Genomic DNA, 18,788 nt, shown 5'->3' with positions numbered 1-18,788 from the left:
TGTGGTAGCTAGTTCTACTTTTGCAAATATCTTTATAACATTGAAAATCAAAGCTGCAATCTAATAACTTCAATCTATTGATATTTGCTCTTTTATCTGGAACAACAGGGATCAAATTTATTTCTTCACCTGTAGAACAGCTATTCCTTAGTTTCTCTTTTTCAGGCCAAACATTATAAAATGAGTGAGAATCTCCAAACCATAGGTGAAAATGAATATCACTACTTTATTTCAAAGCATTAACTTCCAGATGTCCTGCCATTTTGGTTCTTCTCCTCTGAATGTTCTTGATTTTGTCAATGTCTCCCTTCAAATACACTTTCAAGAACTAAACACACTTCTCAAAATAGAAAGTATGACTAATATCATAATGACAAAGTAAAATGGGAAGGCTTCTGGAAAAAATAAATATAAACTGAATGCAAAGGTAATAGGTAGCTCAGTAACTAAACAACTCTATCCAAAGGATGATGATTAAGAATTGCTGTTGAAAGACGTAGGATATTTTTCACAGCCCACCAAAGATCTCAGCTCTGCACCACATCCTAGACAGTATATTTTCTGGGTTTGGCAGACGATGTGAAAGTTATGTTCAACAAAGTAACTGATAACATACACTGGAAAGGAAAACAAATATGTGGGTAAGAAAAACAGAAATTTCAAAAGGACTTTAATTATGTTAGAGTAATAAGTAGGACTAAATGATTAATTTTAGCAGGTATAAATGCAAGGCTCTAACCTTGGTCAAAAAAAAAAGAAATCCAAGAGTATGAGTACAGAAAGTAGACATGTTTTAACAGGTGAAAATTGCTTAGAAATTTTTGTCAGAAGATAGACCACTATAAGTCAGTTGTTTACAAAACTACATTATGACTTCGACTGAATTAAAAGAAATGCAGAACCCAGAATAAATGAGATGTTAAACTCTTTGGCGGTTAGATTCTGCCTGGGATAGTGAATTCTGTCCTGGACAACACGCTTAAAGAGAACTTGACAAAATAAAATGCCAAAAGCGTAGGGACTCTTGGATGGTAAAGAAAGGTGGTAGTGTATCTATACAGCCTTGCCACTCGATGCATGGTCCACAGAGCAGCAGTATTCACATCACTAGGGGATTTTTTACAAATGAAAGAATCTCAAGCCCTATCTCCAGCCTAGAGAATCAGGAGCTGCATTTTAATAAGCCTCCCAGGTTTTTGTATGCACATTAAAGCTTGAGAAACACTATCCTAGGAGACAAAAAATTTTATCTTGAGAAAGCTCTGGTAGAGATGATAGTTATAGTTATGTATCTGAGGTACTTTCCTGTGGAAGCGAATCAGGGAATCAAGGAAGAATTTATCGATAGTCAGAGCTGCTCAAGATGAAAGGGATTCCAAAGTGAAGAAAGAGACTCTAGGGCAAAGAAGATGTCCCCATCTGTAGAGGGGTTGAAGCATGGACAATCTCCACTTGAGAGTGTTCTTGTAACAACAATTATTACCATTTATTAAGGCCCAGTATGCCGCAAACACTTGGTTAGGCGATTCAGACTTGTTTTATATAGTTCTTACACCCACCTCATTTGGTAAACCCTGCTTGGTAAGCTTTTTCACTGAGGTAAATAAGAAAAGTTAAGTAACTTGCCCAACGTCACAATGTTAGGTGATGGTGGAGTTGAATACAAGCATATGACTTCCTCATGGCAAGTCCCATCCTTGGAGCATTGGATCAGTGAGGGGACTAAATGACTTTTTATGGCCTTTCCCACTCTGAGGTTATTTGATATTATTGCCCTCTAATATTGAGTTAACACTTTAAGAAACCTCATCACATGATTGGTTATTTTTAAACTAGGAATCAACAAAACTCCCAGATCCTTTTTACAGGGATGGTTTCCAGACCAGGTGTCACAACTTTGAATTGTTACAGTTTGTTTGAGGATCTAAATTACTGTTTTATTTTTATCATCATTAAATTGCCATCGTGTTGATTTGGGCCCAGATTAAAATTTTAGAAAATTTATTTGTAGTCTTCACTTAGCATCACTCATGTCGGGTATTTCTTTCAGGTTTGTCACCCACAAATGTAATAAACACAAGCTTTATTAAATAGTATCAGGCCATTGTTTGAAAGTTAGTTCTAGAATGATCATTCTCATTTGAGTAAATACAATTCAAGGTCTGTCCTTTGCATTTCCATGTTTAAAACACTTCATTTATGTTAAGTTCATCTAGGCATGATTAAGTTGAGGGATCAGATTTGTACCAAGAAAACTCACAAAAGACTGATATATAAGCAAAAATGTCAACATATTTATGCTATATGAACAATTGTGTTCACAAACCAATCTTTATTTAGCTTTTCTCATTAGAGTATTTTTGCACATCAAAATTGTGTATAAAAACAAAATTTTAAATTGCCTTAAAAGTAAAAATAACAATAATCTCAACATAATTAACAGCTGTCAAATTGGACTTAAAACCCACTGATATGTTTATATATTTCTTCCTACGACTAAAGCTACCCATTAAGAAATAATTAGGTTGAGAAACAAGTATGGGCAGTATCTGTCTCTTTTCTTATTCCTCATGGATGATGTTAGTTCAAATAATTAGTTACGGAAAATTAATCTTGCTATTAATAAACAGATCTGGTGGGAGATTGTGTCTTATAAAGAGAAGAGCAGAGAGATGCAAGCAGATAGGTGATACTAGACAAATAGTTTAACTCATCTAGGTCTTATTTTCCTTAAGTATAAAACAAAGCCTTTACTAGATGATCTTTCATTACTAGATGACCTTTCCAATCCCTATATGTACCATGATCCACCAGTTGCTCCAGCCCACAAGTTAGAAGTCACCCACACTTGATCATCTCTCACAGGACTCCTGACAGCTTCTACCTCATCAACTCTTGCCCTCCAACCATCTATTCTCCAGAAAGAACTAATATGATTTTTTTTAAATGTAAATGAGACTACATGACTCTTGGCTTAAAATCATCCAGTGAATTCCCATATCACTTGAATAAAATCTAAGCACTTTGTTCATGACCTATAAGACACTTTAAAATCTAGTCGCCACCTACCTCTCTAACCTCATCCCCCACCATTCTTCCCTTGTGGCCTGAACTGCAGCCCATCTGGTCTAAGGCTTTGGGAAGTTTGCCTGGAAACTTGTCTCCCTATTTTCTCACAACTGACTCCTCATTAACCATGTCTCAGCCCAAATGTCATGTTCTCAGAAGAGACTCATCTGACTACCTCCTTGTACTCTATTTCATTGCCCAATTTTATTTTATTCACAGCCCTTATCACCGTTTTAAGTTATTTATCCATTTGTTAACTTGTTTTACTCTTTTTCCTTTACTGGAATGGAATACTCCCACCAGCAGGGACTTTTTCTCTATTGTTCACCATTTTATCCCCAACACTTAGAATTAGACTCAGCACATAGATGTTCAATAAATATTTGCTGAAGAGACAAATGAATGATATTTTGTGTGCTTTACAGTTCTAAAATTCAATAATTCTGTATTGATTTTCAGCTCTAAGATGCTGTCTATATATATTTTCTCTTTCAAAATAGTACCAATAGACTATATTTATAATGATGAAAGAAAACTATCATTACAACCAAATATTTTTAGGATGGAATTTTCTCTTTTACTAGCCTACATGCAATTATTATAGTGCAGTTCTGATATTCTGTTCATTTCTAACCTTTTCTAGTAATGTAAATCCACGTCAATGGACTGTTAGCTTTGGAACAACAATCAACCCTCCGTTAATGAAAAGAAATATCAAAAGAATCGTTGTCCATGAGAAGTATCACTCCCCAGAAAGAGAGTACGACATTGCTGTTGTGCAGTTCTCTCCCAGAGTCACCTTTACTGATGACATTCGCCGGGTTTGTTTGCCAGAAGCCTCTGCATCCTTCCAACCGAATTCAACTGTCTATATCACAGGGTTTGGAGCACTTTTCTATGGTGGTGGGTATCTCAAAAAGGATCACAGAGCACTAAGTGCTATTTAGGGCAGTAGGATTTAATCTCCGTGAATATTATCCTGCTAGCCATTTCCACACAGCTTGGTTGGATTAGCTAGGGCTCTTGTTTTGCAAGTGACAGAAACTCAACTCAAGTTAACTAAAGCAAAAAGTAATAATAAAATGGCAAATTTGGCCCTTGTAGTTTGCCGAGAGATGAGATGAGTCTCGCTTCAGATACAGCTGGATTCAGGAGTTCTTATCATGTCATCAGGTTCTGAATCTCTGAATCTTTCCACTTCTTGGCTTTATTTTCCCCTAGGTCACCTTCATATAAAGGGATTCTAGCTCCACATAGTGGCAAAGATGGCCAACAACAGCTCAGAGTTTACATCATCTTCACCTAGTAGATGCCAAGGGAAGAACAAGTCACTCTCTTTGCCAGAATCTACATGAATCCCTGAAAAGGTCTCTCTTGGCCCAGCTTGTGTCCAGGGGTACTCAGATTGACTGGCTAACTCAAATACTCACTCCTGTGCCTTTACCAAGAAAGGCAGGTATGTGAATCTGACAGCCAGGTCAGAATCACACAGAATGAGGGAGAGGCAGTTCCAAAAGGGTGGGCTTCAAGGAAGACATAAAAGAAGCAAATGTTTCCTCAGCAACACTAAACTCTATTTTTATGTGCCGTTCTCTATGCAATGTCAGGTATATATCAGATATGTTGTAATCCTCATCCCACCCTCACTCCAAGACTCCCTTACTTTGAGACCCATCTCTGTGAGCCTCATCTCTCTATCTTTTTCCTCTCCTCCTCCCCTTAGTTTGCTCCATCACTCATTTTCACTTTCCTCAGTCACCACACAAATTTTTCTTTGGCTCAGCTACAATCTGCTGTTGCAGCAAAATGTGTTTCAGAACTAGAGAGAGTAATTTAAGAATGATCAGGAATGAAAATACTATGTAGAGATAAATCATTTCTGATAAAAAAAGCTTCCATTGCCCTCTCTAAAATGATTTAACTTGATATACTAACTTAATTTCCTAAGACATAAAAATAATCTTGTTTTTTAATGTTTTTGAGAAATGTTTAGTCAGAGACACTCTGGTTTCTAAAGTCGGGTCCAGGTACATACATATAACAACAGTAAGAGAGTTTCTTTAACTCTGGGCTTGAGAAGTTAAGAAAGAGTCTTCTGAGAATGACCAAATCCATTCACAGAGCTCTATACAACTTATTTTTATACAATAAGCTCTAAATAATAAAGCTTTAATTTTCAGTCTCCACTAAGGGACTAGGAATACCTTTCACTAATGTGGCCGAATAGGCTTGATGGTCTCTAGATTTTCTACAGATGTCCCATGTGGTTCCATTCCATATTACACAAGCTGAGATACGTATTGCTTTCTTTAAGGCCATATTACTAATCGCAGAAATTGTCATTCATAGCTTAGTAATCCCAGGGGTGGCTGAGTAGAATTGTAAGCCTGACACCTCTATGTTTGCATTCTCTCTAATGGGTTTTCTCCTACCATAGAGTTGGCATTCTCTGCTTCATGATGGTGGGAGGGGCATCTCAGATTCCTTTTATCTTGGTGGGAAGAATCATGTCTGGCCTGGAGTTTGAGATTGGCACAGAAATATACCTGCTGTAATACTTTTTGAATAGCAACAGAATCTGACATGTATAGAACACTATACTGAACAACAGAATACCTACCTTTTTCAAGCACCCATGAAACATGCAGCAAGATAGACCATATCTAGGTCCATAAAACAATCCTCAACAAATTTAAAAGAATTGAAATCATACTTAGTATGCTCTCTGATCATAACGGAATCAAACTAGGAACCAGTAACAGCAAGATAACAGGAAAATCGCCAAATGCTTAGAAATTCAACAACACATTTCTAAATAATCCACAGGTCAAAGAGGAAGTCCTGAAGAAAATTTTAAATATACATAGAACTGAATGAAAATGAAAAAACAACATATCAATATATGCAGGATGCAGCTAAAACAGTGCAGAGAGGGAAGTTTATAGCAAATGTGTACATTAGAAAAATATAAAGATTTCAAATCAATAAGCTAAGCTCCCACTTCAAGAAACTAGAAAAGAAAAATTAACCTGAAACAAGCAGAAGGAAGGAAATAATAAAGATAAGAGTAGAAATGAATAAAATTGAAAGCGAGAAAATTAATGAAATAAAAAGCTGATTCTTAGGAAAAAAATCAATATTTTGTGAGAAATGTCATTAAGCATTCCCACAGTAGTTGAGAAATAGTTTAGGAATGTCCAGGATTTATGGGCTATACTTTTATGACTTTTTGCCAACTAGTTTTCTGAAAAAGTTATGAATTTACACTATCACCTATGACATGTAGATTGTCAATTTCACCTTCCCCTTCCTGGCACTGGACATGAATTTTTTTAATTGATAATGTAGTAGGCAAAAACAAACAAACAAAAAATACACCAATTATATTCAAATAACAGAATAACTTGAGCACTTTTAAAATATTTTAGCAAACACTTCTCCAGAAATAAATCCTGAATTGGCATTCTACAGAAATTGGTGTCTATATTAGTTTTCTACTGCTGTGTAACAAATTACCCCAAACTTAACAGCTTAAAACAGTACCCATTTATTATCTCACAATTTCCACAGATCAGAAGTTCAGACACAGCTTAGTGGGGTCCTCTTCTCAGTGTCTCACAAAACAGCAACAAGGTACCATATCGGCTGGGGTTCTGGTCTCATCTGCAGCTCTGGGTTCTCTTCCAAGTTCACTGGTTGGTGGTGGGATTCAGTTTCTTACAGCTGTAGGACTCCTGGCAGTTTACTTCTTCAGCACCATTAGGAAAAAGTCTCTGGACTCAGGGAAGGCCTAAGCCCTTTTCAAAAGGGCTCACCTGATTAGGTCAGGTCCACCTTGGATAATCTCCCTTTTGATGAACTCAGTGTCAGACTGATTATATCTTAATTACATGTGCAAAATTTCCTCACCTGTGTCATATTATATAACCTAATCACGAGAATGACATCCATCATATTCACAGATCCCACCCATACTTGGAGGGAAGGAGATGACATAGGAATGTTGGGATTAGTGTAGAATTCTGTCTACTACAGTGTCAGTTTCCTGATCAGTGTATGGTTTGATATAAATCATCTCTGAATGCTTGTGATATTCTGTTTCCACCAGAGGCAGTTGTCTTCCTGCCATAATACTGGTTTCTACGACTCAGGTTTCTACAACTAGTTTATAATCAGGAGTCCCAAATTTGTAATACATAAGAAAGTAAATCATTGCCTTTAAATATCATATGTGTGAAGGTTCTTCATAAAATGTAAAGGATGAAATAAATGTACATAGTATTATAGTTTTATCAAGCTGGTGGAGAAAACTATCTAGACCTGGAAACTTCCTGGGAACAGTATGGAATCCACAAATACATTTTATTTTTAAAAATAAATGCCTTCTTTAATACATAAACTGACTGTTTTTAAAGTAAAGGTACAAATGTTTTCCAGGAAAAGAAACAAAATAGGGTTTTTTTGCTAGTATAGGTTATTTATAAAAATGTGATATGGCCAATAACTAACATTTAAATGTGCCAGATTTTAAACAGAAATTTATTCTCTAGAAATTGTTTACGTTAACCTCATTCTGTACTGAAAATTTTAGTATGAAAAAGATTAGAAAAAAGTCCCCTCACGTCATTCTAGCTAAGGATGCTGATTGTAAACACTAAAACTACTTTGTTTTTCCTTAAGGGGAATCCCAAAACAACCTTCGAGAAGCCAGACTGAAAATCATAAGTGATGACGTGTGCAAGCAACCACATGTGTATGGCAGTGATATAAAATTTGGAATGTTTTGTGCTGGATATCTGGAAGGAATTTATGATGCTTGCAGGGTAGGTGGAAAGATTATTTTGATATCATTAACTAAAAACATTTTTATCTGGCTCAAGAAATACTCTCTGTTCTTTATATTAATACAAAATACAGATATCTTGTAAGTTCAAAAATTTCTAAATGCAAATTTCACAACACAAACACATTTTTAAATGTTTTATTAAGCAAAATGAAATAAGCAAACAGATTCTTTGATGCTATCAAACAAACTAACCAATAAAATTAAATTTTCTTAATACCAGAAGTCTAAAGGCTCATAAAGTAGAGTCTCTTTCCTTAAAGGGCTCATATCTAGAAAGGAAACAATCATGAATAATAAACTATGATGTGATGTTATAAATGATTTAATGGAAAGCAAACTTTTTTAGCTTGAAGGGAACATTTTTGGGGTAAGTTATCAGAGAGATGATACTTAAATGAGGCCTAAGGATAAATAGCACTTACCCAGTTACAGAATAAGAAAAAAACATTATAGAAAAGAGAAAGAGCATAGCCAAAATTATGAAGGTGTGAAACTACAATTCATATTTGAGGGAACTCTAAGTAATCTGTTGGAGGAGGATGAGGGCTGAGAAGTAGTTAACACCAAGAAGGTGGATTAGGCCATGTTTTGAATATCTGGTGCCCTTTCTAATGCCCTGCTCTGTTGTCCAATATCCAGCCTGCATTGTGTGTTTTCTGACAAATGTATAAAGTGTATTTCTTCCTGGAGGCACTTGCTTTATAACGTGAGATTCTTGAAGACCCCAAGGAGGTGGCTCTACATGGTGAAAAGATGGGAATTGTATTGATATCACGTGGCAGAAAGCCCTGTCCAGAGCCCCACAGATTACACAACATGGATAAGCTCTGTCAGAAAAGGAGCAGGGAGTTTTGTGGCATAGAGGCTGGGCAAGAGCAGAATCTGGTACATATCTAGCCTCAGCTGCTGAGAATTAGTGGAGGAGGGCAGCTAGAATTTGGGGATCCTAAGAGAGGTCGGTGCCATCACAGACAGGTGGAAGGTGGCAACAGGAGTCTAGGACCAGACAGGATATGAGAATGTAGGTAACGGTGAAGTTAGAGATAAGCCTCAGAAGGACTGATGGTCATAAAGAGGTTTTACTGGATTGGGGAGCAGAGGTAAGATTCCTGCCCCATGACTGTGCAAGTAAGTAATAAGACAAAGCTCTGGTCATAGAAAAATTGGGGAAGTTATTGAGGAAGTGACTCAGTCACAGAAGTCCTGACCAGAATACAGTGATGGTAACTGGTGTGCATGGTGAGGGGCTTAGTGTGTTTGATAAAACAGAAGTCCAAGCACCCTACTTGGAGTCAGAAGAAAACCAACATCAGCTCGACTTTCTGTGTCGTGTACTTGAAATTGCTAAGAGTAGACTTTAAGCATTCTCACCCCCCCCCACACACACACACACGGTAACTATGTGAGGTGTTGGGATTGTGGTAATCATTTCACAAAGTATACATATGTCAAGTTGCCATGTTGTACACTTTAAACATATACATTTTCTTTGTGAATTATGCATCTATAAAGCTAAAAAAATTAGGGCTGGCCCCATGGCGCAGTGGTTAAGTGCGCGCACTCTGCTCCTGGCGGCCCGGGTTCGGATCCCTGGCGTGCACCGATACACTGCTTGTCAGGATACGCTGTGGCGGCGTCCCATATAAAGTGGCGGAAGATGGGCACAGATGTTAGCCCAGGGCCAGTCTTACTCAGCAAAAAGAGGAGGATTGGCATGGATGTTACCTCAGGGCTGATCTTCCTCACAAAAAAAAAAAAAAAGTTGAAAAAAAATTAAAATGTGGAAGTTGAATTTTAAGGCTTTTATAACTTGAAATCCACGTTTCAATTAATTTTTCTATAATTGGTAATATATACATGTACAATCTAATAATAAAATATGTGGTTCTTCAGAATATCTTAAGTAATAAAATTTATATTTAGTTAATTTTCTTTTTCTATTTCTTTTTTTATTTTCAGGGTGATTCTGGGGGACCTTTAGTTATAAAGGATCTTAAAGATACCTGGTATCTCATTGGAATTGTGAGCTGGGGAGATAACTGTGGTCAAAAGAACAAACCTGGAGTCTACACAAATGTGGCTTATTACCGAAACTGGATTGCTTCAAAAACGGGCCTCTGATTCACTATAAAAGTTAAACATTGAGAGCTGTATGCAGGCCATACACGTATGAGAATCCAAATATTCAGTGGATGTAGTACAATGAAGTGAGATTAAATGACCGGATTAATTTTAGAATCACTTTAATGAACAAATAACCCATAGCCAATTTATAAGGGATTTAAATTTGTAAAATCGTGAGTCGGTTTAGCCTGGCTTGAAAACTACAGCGGAGATACTCAGTTCTTTAAATCATGCAAACTGGAGTATAAAAGAGGAGCAATGCAAATTTTTGAGGATAATCCATAAGAGTTTTAGAATGTCTTTTTCAGGGGTGTCCCCTTAAGTGAGAAACTTTTTAAACTCTTGAAGAGTTCAGGAAACACTTATATAATTCCTATCATTTCTCCAGAGCTTAGAAACACTATTTTTTCCTTTTTCCATGTTCTTCCAGATTTTCCAAAGAGATTTTCCACCATAAGAAATATATTTTCTACTTATAAAACCATTGGAGAGATCCTTGTAAAAAAAGTTATATTTAGGAAATAAAGTATGGTGATAAATCAAGCCAGAGATCTTCTAACCTTTTTCTGTTGTGAAATGTCCCTGATTTTTTGGTGATTTTTTAACGTACGTGTACACACACACACACACACACAGAGATATCTCTACCCTCAGATTTACTCAGAGAAAGCTGGATTAATGAATGAGTATTTATAGTAATTAGCTAATCAAAACTGTATTTTTGTTACAAAAAATTGGGTGAAGGTGATGGTAACTTCATGAGCAGTCCCAAAACAATGGCACAGAAATTTAAAATTTTATAGGTGCATTTACATGCTTGGACCACCAGGAGGCAGTTTTGTACATTACTATTGTAAGGTTAAACGCCTAGAAAGAATTGAGAATTTGCTAATACATTGAAGAACCAAAGAGCATTGTCTTTCCACATAGAAAGAAAAGATTACTTCCTTTGTATTTTCTACAGCCAATTATGTCCTAATGCTTGTGGCTGTAGTTTGTCTATTGCAACCATGAAACACTGGTTTGAAAAAAAATTTTTTTAAGAAATATAAATTTTGAGGACCCACCACACAGAACACATGAAAAAAGTTATCTGAAAGAGCAAATGTACCCCTAAGTAAAATGTCTCATGAAAACATTAGGAGAGTGAGGCTCATGTATTCCATGATACAATTAAATGAAGGCTTTGTGGAAACTTACTCTGAGTGACAACGCCGGCTATCAGGTTTGCAGCGGGGGTATCATTTACTCATGTCGTCCAAATATGATTCAAACCATTGGAAAACTGAGTTAATTTATAATAATTTCCCCCAAGTGCTATTGATATGTCATGAAAATACTCCTAAAATAATCTAAAAGCAATTTACAGTTTATTCACCAAAAAAATTGATCTGTAACTTAGACTCATAGAATTTTAAAGCTTAGGAAAGACTGTACAAGTCATGTGGGCCAACACGCTTCTGGTTCAGAGAACTGAAGCCAGCAAATGTAAATGACTTAGTGAAGCTGTACGTAGTTTGTATTCCCAGTGGGCCTAGAACCCAGGTACCAATTTCACCTGCCCTTTTCCTTACAAAGTATCTTTATGATTGCCTATAATTATTGAATCATCAGATCTATGAAATTTTCGACAAGTTCTATTGAATCTGTTTTAAATTAGGAAACTCTTAAGAATTTTAAATGATGTGATTCACTTAGGCAGCTGGCTGCCAATTCTCTGAACTCACTTCAAGATAAAATTGCTTCTTCATATATGAAAGTGAACATAGGTATATAAATTATTCTATATTTTGGTGGTAAGATGTAATTCTGACTTTTAACGTTAAGATTCAAGAAATGATCTTAGAGTTATAAACATTGTATTTCTAAACTGTGCAGCATTTTATTTTGGGTCACTTGTAAGCAAATATTGACATATCATTTTAAATTTAATAATAAAGTTGGTGATCAGAGCATTCTACAAGTAATATCACTGAATCTGTGTTAGACCAATAGGATGAATCTTTCTTTCGACTCTGTTAAGAACTGCATTTCTTTTAAATGACTAGTGTAGGTCACTCTGAAGCAGGATTTCTCAACCTTGGCGCTTTTGACATTTTGGCCTGGATAATTCTTTGTTGTGAGGGGCTGTCCTGTGCATTGTAGAATATTTAGCAGCACCCCTGACCTCTGCCTACTAGATGTCTATAACACACTTCTTCCTTTCAAATTGCGATAACCAAAAATATCTGCAGACATTGGCAAATGTCCCCAAGGGGTAAACTTGTCCCCTGTTGAGAACTACTGTTTTGAAGGCATTTGATCATTTTCAGAAATGTGAGAGATACCTCAAAATTATGACAGTGACTATTCAAAAACAAGAGTCTGCTGATCAAACTGAACATTCACTATCATATTCCTAAAAGAAATAGCAGAAGAAATGACTGAGGCTTCAGTCAGTGGCTATTTCAAATACAGACTGATCTTCCCACACACAATGTGCTTGCAGGATTTCTCTCAAAGCCCTGCCTAAACTAGAGTATATTCAGAGTGCTATTAACCATTACCATGAAGATAGGTTTTTATATATAGACCCTCTGGTAGAGTTTCTCTGTCTTGACCACAATCTACAGTAAGAAATATATTTTACATCACAGCTCCATAAGTATATAACAAAATACGTTTATATTAAAAACTGAAATGAAGTTTCATAAAACAATACTTACCTTACTAACTGCAATAAAATAAAATATTGTCTGTTCTATTCTACGTCATTTTTTAAAAATGCTTGCCCCACCAAGTAAATTGATTTTACAATCTAACGGGTCATGACCTGCAGTGCTGTAGCACATTCTAGAATAATCATCCATTATTATTAATGCCATATTATTATTATCTCACCTACTCCCACCGATCTCCCCACCTTCAACCTCTCCCTACTCTATCCACTTAGCAAATTGCATTTATGATGCTATTCCACAATGTTATTCCCATGCTCTCAAATCTTCACTGCTTTCTCCTTCGCCTGACAAATAGAGACTAAATCCAAGTCACTATAGATGTAAGGCCCTTTACAATCTGCCAACAACCAATAGAATTTTTGTTTCACTTGTACTCAGTGCTCCTGTAACACTGAATGTTCCTCTCTATTTCCTGAACACATCCTCCTCTGGTCGTGCAATGTTCTCATCACTCTACAAGACCTCGCTCGACTATCACCTCTGCCAAGAATAATTTTCTTATTGTCCCTGATAAAATTACCCTCCACCCAAAACCTCTTTGAATTATTTTGTTCTTTCTCTAAAGCACTTCTCATACTTTTCTCTGTATTGTAGTTTTTATGTACATGTATTATCTCTAAAAAAATTTTAAGTTCCATAAGGCTAAGGACTGCTTCATTCATTTTTGTATCTCCCACAGTATTTAGGACAATATTCTGTATATATTATGTTCAGTGAAAGAATAACAGAGGCTAATTATGATTCCTATGAAGGAAAGAAACTTTGGTTCTCTGTTGTTAACTGCTTCCTCCAGGTCACTTTCCTTTACTCTGCTTTCTGATCTGTGCTGATCCCGCTTTGCATATTCTTGAATGTCCCTAAAGACCTCCTGCTCTCTGCCTACACCACAAGTCACCAAAATATAGTACGGCAGGTCCTTCATGCACGACAACCACTTTCCAGGAGCTCCTCTAGCTCAAACCTTTTCCCCGTATTTCCTTAAATGAGCACATCCCGAACCATAGGGATATTTGGAAATAAGGCCGAAAAGCAAACCATGGCCATGCAGCACTTCCCACTACCTTTTTTTTGCTTTTATTTGATCTACCAGGGCTGTCCTTTCTTTCTCTTTCTGCCATGGAGCTCACAAATTTGGGTATTTCCAAATGGTCATGTTAGATAGATAGCCATGATTATATTCTTCTGAGTGATGCCCTTCCTTGTTGAATTTGAGAGACAATAGAGATAAAACTAAAAATCATATACAATATCTACTTTTCAAAAGCTCCCAGAAATAAAACAATTTGAATTTCAGGAAAAAAAATTGATATTTGGTTCATAGGTTTTAATTAGACATATAAGACTGTTCTTTCATTTCTTCTAGTAATCAAGATTTTACCGGTAAACTAACTTTTTAAACTGGTTTGCTGTTTCCAAGTTCAGGAGACTTCTCCCACACCAGAAGTCACTAAATTAAATGAAGGGAAAAAAATTCTTAATGTCACACTGATCCGAAAATATACCAACGGAAATGATCTGGGGCACAGGGAACAGTGAAGGACTGAGGAACAGTGAGAGACAGTGTTGACACTCTCCACATAAGATCATGGCTGGGACATCCACATGTGGATACAGATGCTACATTTTAGGCTCAGTAACTAAAAAATCATTTGTCCATGAACTGTGTGTGGTATTTTGAGCTAAAGTTAGAATTGCTGAGGTCATATTTTGAAGAGGAGCAAAAGCCATCTTACAGATTTTTAACCTGAAGATTTTAGCCAGTAGAGAGGAGAATCTAATTACAAATCCACTTAGATAGACACAAAGAAAGTCTGAAAGAGAATAAGTTCAAAGGAAAGCTTGGAAATTCAAAGCCTAATTCTTAGACCAACTAATGGTAAAATGAGGCAGATTTTAATAGAGTAACAAAATTATTTGCAAAAGTTAGGGTGGAAGAGTTAAAGATACTATCTCAGGTTTATTTAGTGAAAGACTCAAATGTGCTTGCTACATTTCTCAGGGGGGAGCTGGGTTACTATAATAACATCCTCCAGCCCGTACACTTCTCGGTAGAAAAAAATAGGAGTTAGCTGGGAACCTCCTCACATACTTGGGTTTTCTGCCTCAGGTTAATGTGGCTGGGATAGGGAGGTATAAGCTAGAGTGGAGTCTTAGTGAATTGGGCATAGGCGAGAGCTGAGGAAGAAAGGAGGGACATCAATGGATGGGGCAATTGGAGCTGAAAGCTAGAGATTAATATTAACAGTTGCCATCCCCTCAAACAGGTCTAGCAGACCTCTAGACCCTGGCACAGGCCAGAAAGAGTCAGTATATTCTATGCAGTAGTCTTCCCTAAGGATGCTGCACAGTCAACATACCATTTGCACCTGATCTTGGTACCTCAGAGACTATACTGGTGGTACCATGTATGGCCTACACATTTCCCAAGTGCTAACAAGCTACAGGGGAGTGCAAAATGGTACAGCCACTTTGGAAGAAAGTTTGGCATTTTCTTACAAAACTGAATATACTCTTACCATACAATCCAGCAATTTTGCTCTTTGGTATTTACCCAAATAAGTTGAAAACATGTTCACACAAAAACATGCATACGAACGTTTATAAGAGCTTTATTCATAATTTCCAAAACTTGGAAGCAACCAAGATGTCTAGCAGTAGGTGAATGTATAAATAAACTCTGATACATTCAGACAATGGAATATTACTCAGAGATAAAAAGAAATGAGCTATCAAGCGATGAAAAGACATGGAAGACCTTAAATGCATATTACTAAGTGAAAGAAGTCAATGTGAAAAGGCTACAAACTATACGATTTCAACCATATGATATTCTTGAAAACAGGAAACTATGGAAACAGTAAAAAGATCAGTAATTGTCAGGGATTGGTGGGGAGGGAGGAATGAATAGGTGAAATATACAGGATTTTTAGGGCAGTGAAAATATTCTGTATGATACTATAATGGTTGTCAAAACCCAAAGAATGTCAGTACCAAGATTGAATCCTAATGGAAACTTTGGACTTGGGGGGATAATGATGAGTCAATGTGGGTCCATCATTTGTAACAAATGTATCCCTCTGGTTTGGGATGCTGATAGTTAGGGAGGCTGTGCACGTAGAGGGGTAGTCAGTATATGGGAACTCTTTGTACCTTCTTCTCAGTTTTGCTATAAATCTAAAATTTCTTTAAATATAAAGTTTATTAAAAAAATAAAAGTTACTAGAGCCTCAGAGGCCCTTGGAGATGTGGTGGAATATAGAGGAATATTGAGCTCTGGATGAAGGAGTTAGTATAACGGAATTATTCTGTGGTTGAAGACATCCTTTGTGGCTGAATTGTGCTATTGGCAGAAAATATAAAATAGGAGATTTTTCTATTTACTAAGCTGAAAATCTTTTTTATCAATAGGTATAGGCAGAGAACAGGAACTAAAAGAACTTTTTTTAAATAAATAGCTGAATATTATGTAGCTTAAAATTCCATGGAAACTGATGGTGATGGTGATGGCATGGATAGAGGGCCAGTGCAGGGACTAACAACTTCATTAGCATATTGGAGACATCCAGGGTGGTGGTTAGTGGGGAAAATCAAATATAAAATGTAGGTTTCAGGAGTCAGAAGAAGAAAAAAACAAAAAAACTCAGCATTCCTCAGATTACCCTAATCCGCCTTCAGGCTTGAATAAGTGTTATGGGTTTAGGCATAGTGGATGATGTGAGATAGCATGCAAGGTCACTGAAAATCCTTGTATCATCTGTTGAATATTTTGCATGGGCTATAATGATCAACTAGGGTAACCTCATGGTGCAGAAAAAGTACTAGGTTGAGCCCCTCCCTGACTAAGTTATGTGGTCACTGCCCTCACAGAGTAGACCATCTCTACACTCTGGGCCTCCCAGGGCCATTTCAGGAGGCTCTGGCATTCAGCTAGGCACTATTATCTGGAGGAATTCTCCTGCTACCCTTTGAAGGATCATCTGCATTAGTTGGAACCTGGGGGATAGAAGACTTGAAAATTCTCAAGTTCATTAGATTTCTCAAGGAAAAGCTTCCCATACCAATCTCTGATAACCTGGTTTCCAGGATTGGAGGAGTTTTGACTTTCTACTCCAGCAAAACCAACACAACCAAAAGAAATGGTGGCAGTAACTATGGTAGTATAGGCCGTGGAGTCTAGACTCCATGGCACATGGTGCCATGATGCTGGTTCCCCTCAAAGGGATTCTTCCACACCTTAAAGTACGCTTGACATGGAGTAAATAAGGTATTTTTCTTTGTGAGAACACTTTCCTAGAGAAGTAGGTATGAGTGGAGGTCCCTGAGAAAAGGTAATTCCAGTTTCAATGATGGAAGGTAGGGTTAATTTAGAGGAGGAGATTGGAGTAACTTTTGTCGTTATCTACAGGGACTACACAGTTATCTCAGGTTCCAGACAACCTCCTTCCCATGTAAAGGGTTTTTTGTTTGTTTGTTTAAGTGGTCAAGGCAGAAGAGTTTGAAATGAATCACTAGGGAGCCTTAAATGTTTTTAATCAACCTTGAAGATTCCCCCTTATTAAACTGTTATCAGTGATCTTGCTGGGATCATGTCTGAGATGGAAAGAGTATTCAGGGTTGCTATCAATGCTCTTCTTGAAACTGTACTAAAAGTGGTAACATAATCTGGCTCCATCATATACCCCACTATGGTGGTCCAGCACAAGCCTTTACCCGGGCCTCCAACACTCAAATCTCCTCCTGCTTTACCAGGAGTCTGGATGGGCAACTGGGAAATAGGATGGAGCATCAAGGCACCCCTTCTAGATCAGGAGTCATGCGCTCAGCTGACACAGCTCTTTCCTCTCTCCTACTGTATCTGAGACAATGAGCACTATTCCTGGGACAAAAGCACAAACATTACTCCTGGCTGTTCAAGAAAACTGCTCTAAAAACAGCTTAGCCATCATATTGCATTTCATTGGGCCATCTTAAGAACTTAACAACTTACTCTGACTACATCATCTCCTATTTGATCCAAATTCCTTATTACCTTCTCACTTAGATGCTTCTGAAAAAATCAGATCAGCAGATTAGAATGCAGGACAAATAATACAAAACAAACAGACTGGATTTCAAAGTAAGCTGGATAGCTCTCCCTGTTCCATGACTAGAGACTGTTCCTAATCCCAGACAACTATCATAGTATTAAATGTTCTTGTTCAAAAGCCTTGAAAAACAACTAAGGATGAATCAGTGGAAATGCACCAGTATTACTAAAAAAAACAACTCAAGTACATGCTCTTTCAACATTGAGGATAGTTATTTGTGTCAGAAGGATGTTATGATGCATATTCATGGTTCCAAATGACCTCAAACCCTGTTCAGGTATCTTTCTACAGTCACATATTTCACAGTTTGGTAAAAGAGTAAAACACTAATACAAAACCTGGCCATTGATGCTCATTTGAACCAACTGGACTATTGAATATAGGTTCAAATAATCTTTTAAAATATTTGTACCAAGTCACACATTTGCTAGATGGTGGGTAGGATAACATAGAAGTAAACAACATGAATTTAAACAGAATTTATTTGAATCCCAGCCCCACAACTTACCAGCAGAGTGACTGTGGGTCTGTTATTCAAACTCCGTGATGGTTAGTTTTTATGTGTCATCTTGACTGGGCCACAGTACCCAGAAATGTGATCAAACATTATTTTGGATGTTTCTGTGAGGGTGTTTTAGATGATATTAACATTTTTCCAGCTGTATTGAGATATAATTGATAAATAAAATTGTATATATTTAAAGTATACAACATGATGATTTGATAATATGTACACATTGTGAAATGATTACCACATTAAGTTAATTAACACGTCCATCAACTTCACGGTTACCTTTTTTTTTGTAGTGAGAACGCTTAAGATTTACTCACTTAGAAAATTTCAAGTACACAACACAGTATTATTAACTATAGTCACTATGCTGTACATTACGTTGCTAGGGGCTGAGTGTGGGGGAAATGGGGAGATTTTGGTTAAAGGGT

General features: G+C 36.9%; 1 protein-coding gene across 1 annotated transcript in view; it reads left to right on the top strand.

The window, feature by feature from the left end:
• The window catches only part of LOC131409237 (transmembrane protease serine 11A-like), a 47,429-nt gene extending 37,393 nt beyond the window's left edge, over positions 1 to 10,036 (top strand). Inside the window, exons 8-10 of the mRNA XM_058546332.1 lie at positions 3,713 to 3,972; positions 7,750 to 7,892; positions 9,875 to 10,036. Of these exons, the coding sequence (XP_058402315.1) occupies positions 3,713 to 3,972; positions 7,750 to 7,892; positions 9,875 to 10,036 (565 nt within the window). The remainder of the gene's footprint in view (positions 1 to 3,712; positions 3,973 to 7,749; positions 7,893 to 9,874) is intronic.
• Positions 10,037 to 18,788: the final 8,752 nt, after the last annotated feature.

Source organism: Diceros bicornis, chromosome 8, assembly GCF_020826845.1.
Source record: "Diceros bicornis minor isolate mBicDic1 chromosome 8, mDicBic1.mat.cur, whole genome shotgun sequence".
In the NCBI taxonomy this organism is placed as follows: domain Eukaryota; kingdom Metazoa; phylum Chordata; class Mammalia; order Perissodactyla; family Rhinocerotidae; genus Diceros; species Diceros bicornis.
This window is presented reverse-complemented; position numbering and strand designations above follow the sequence as displayed.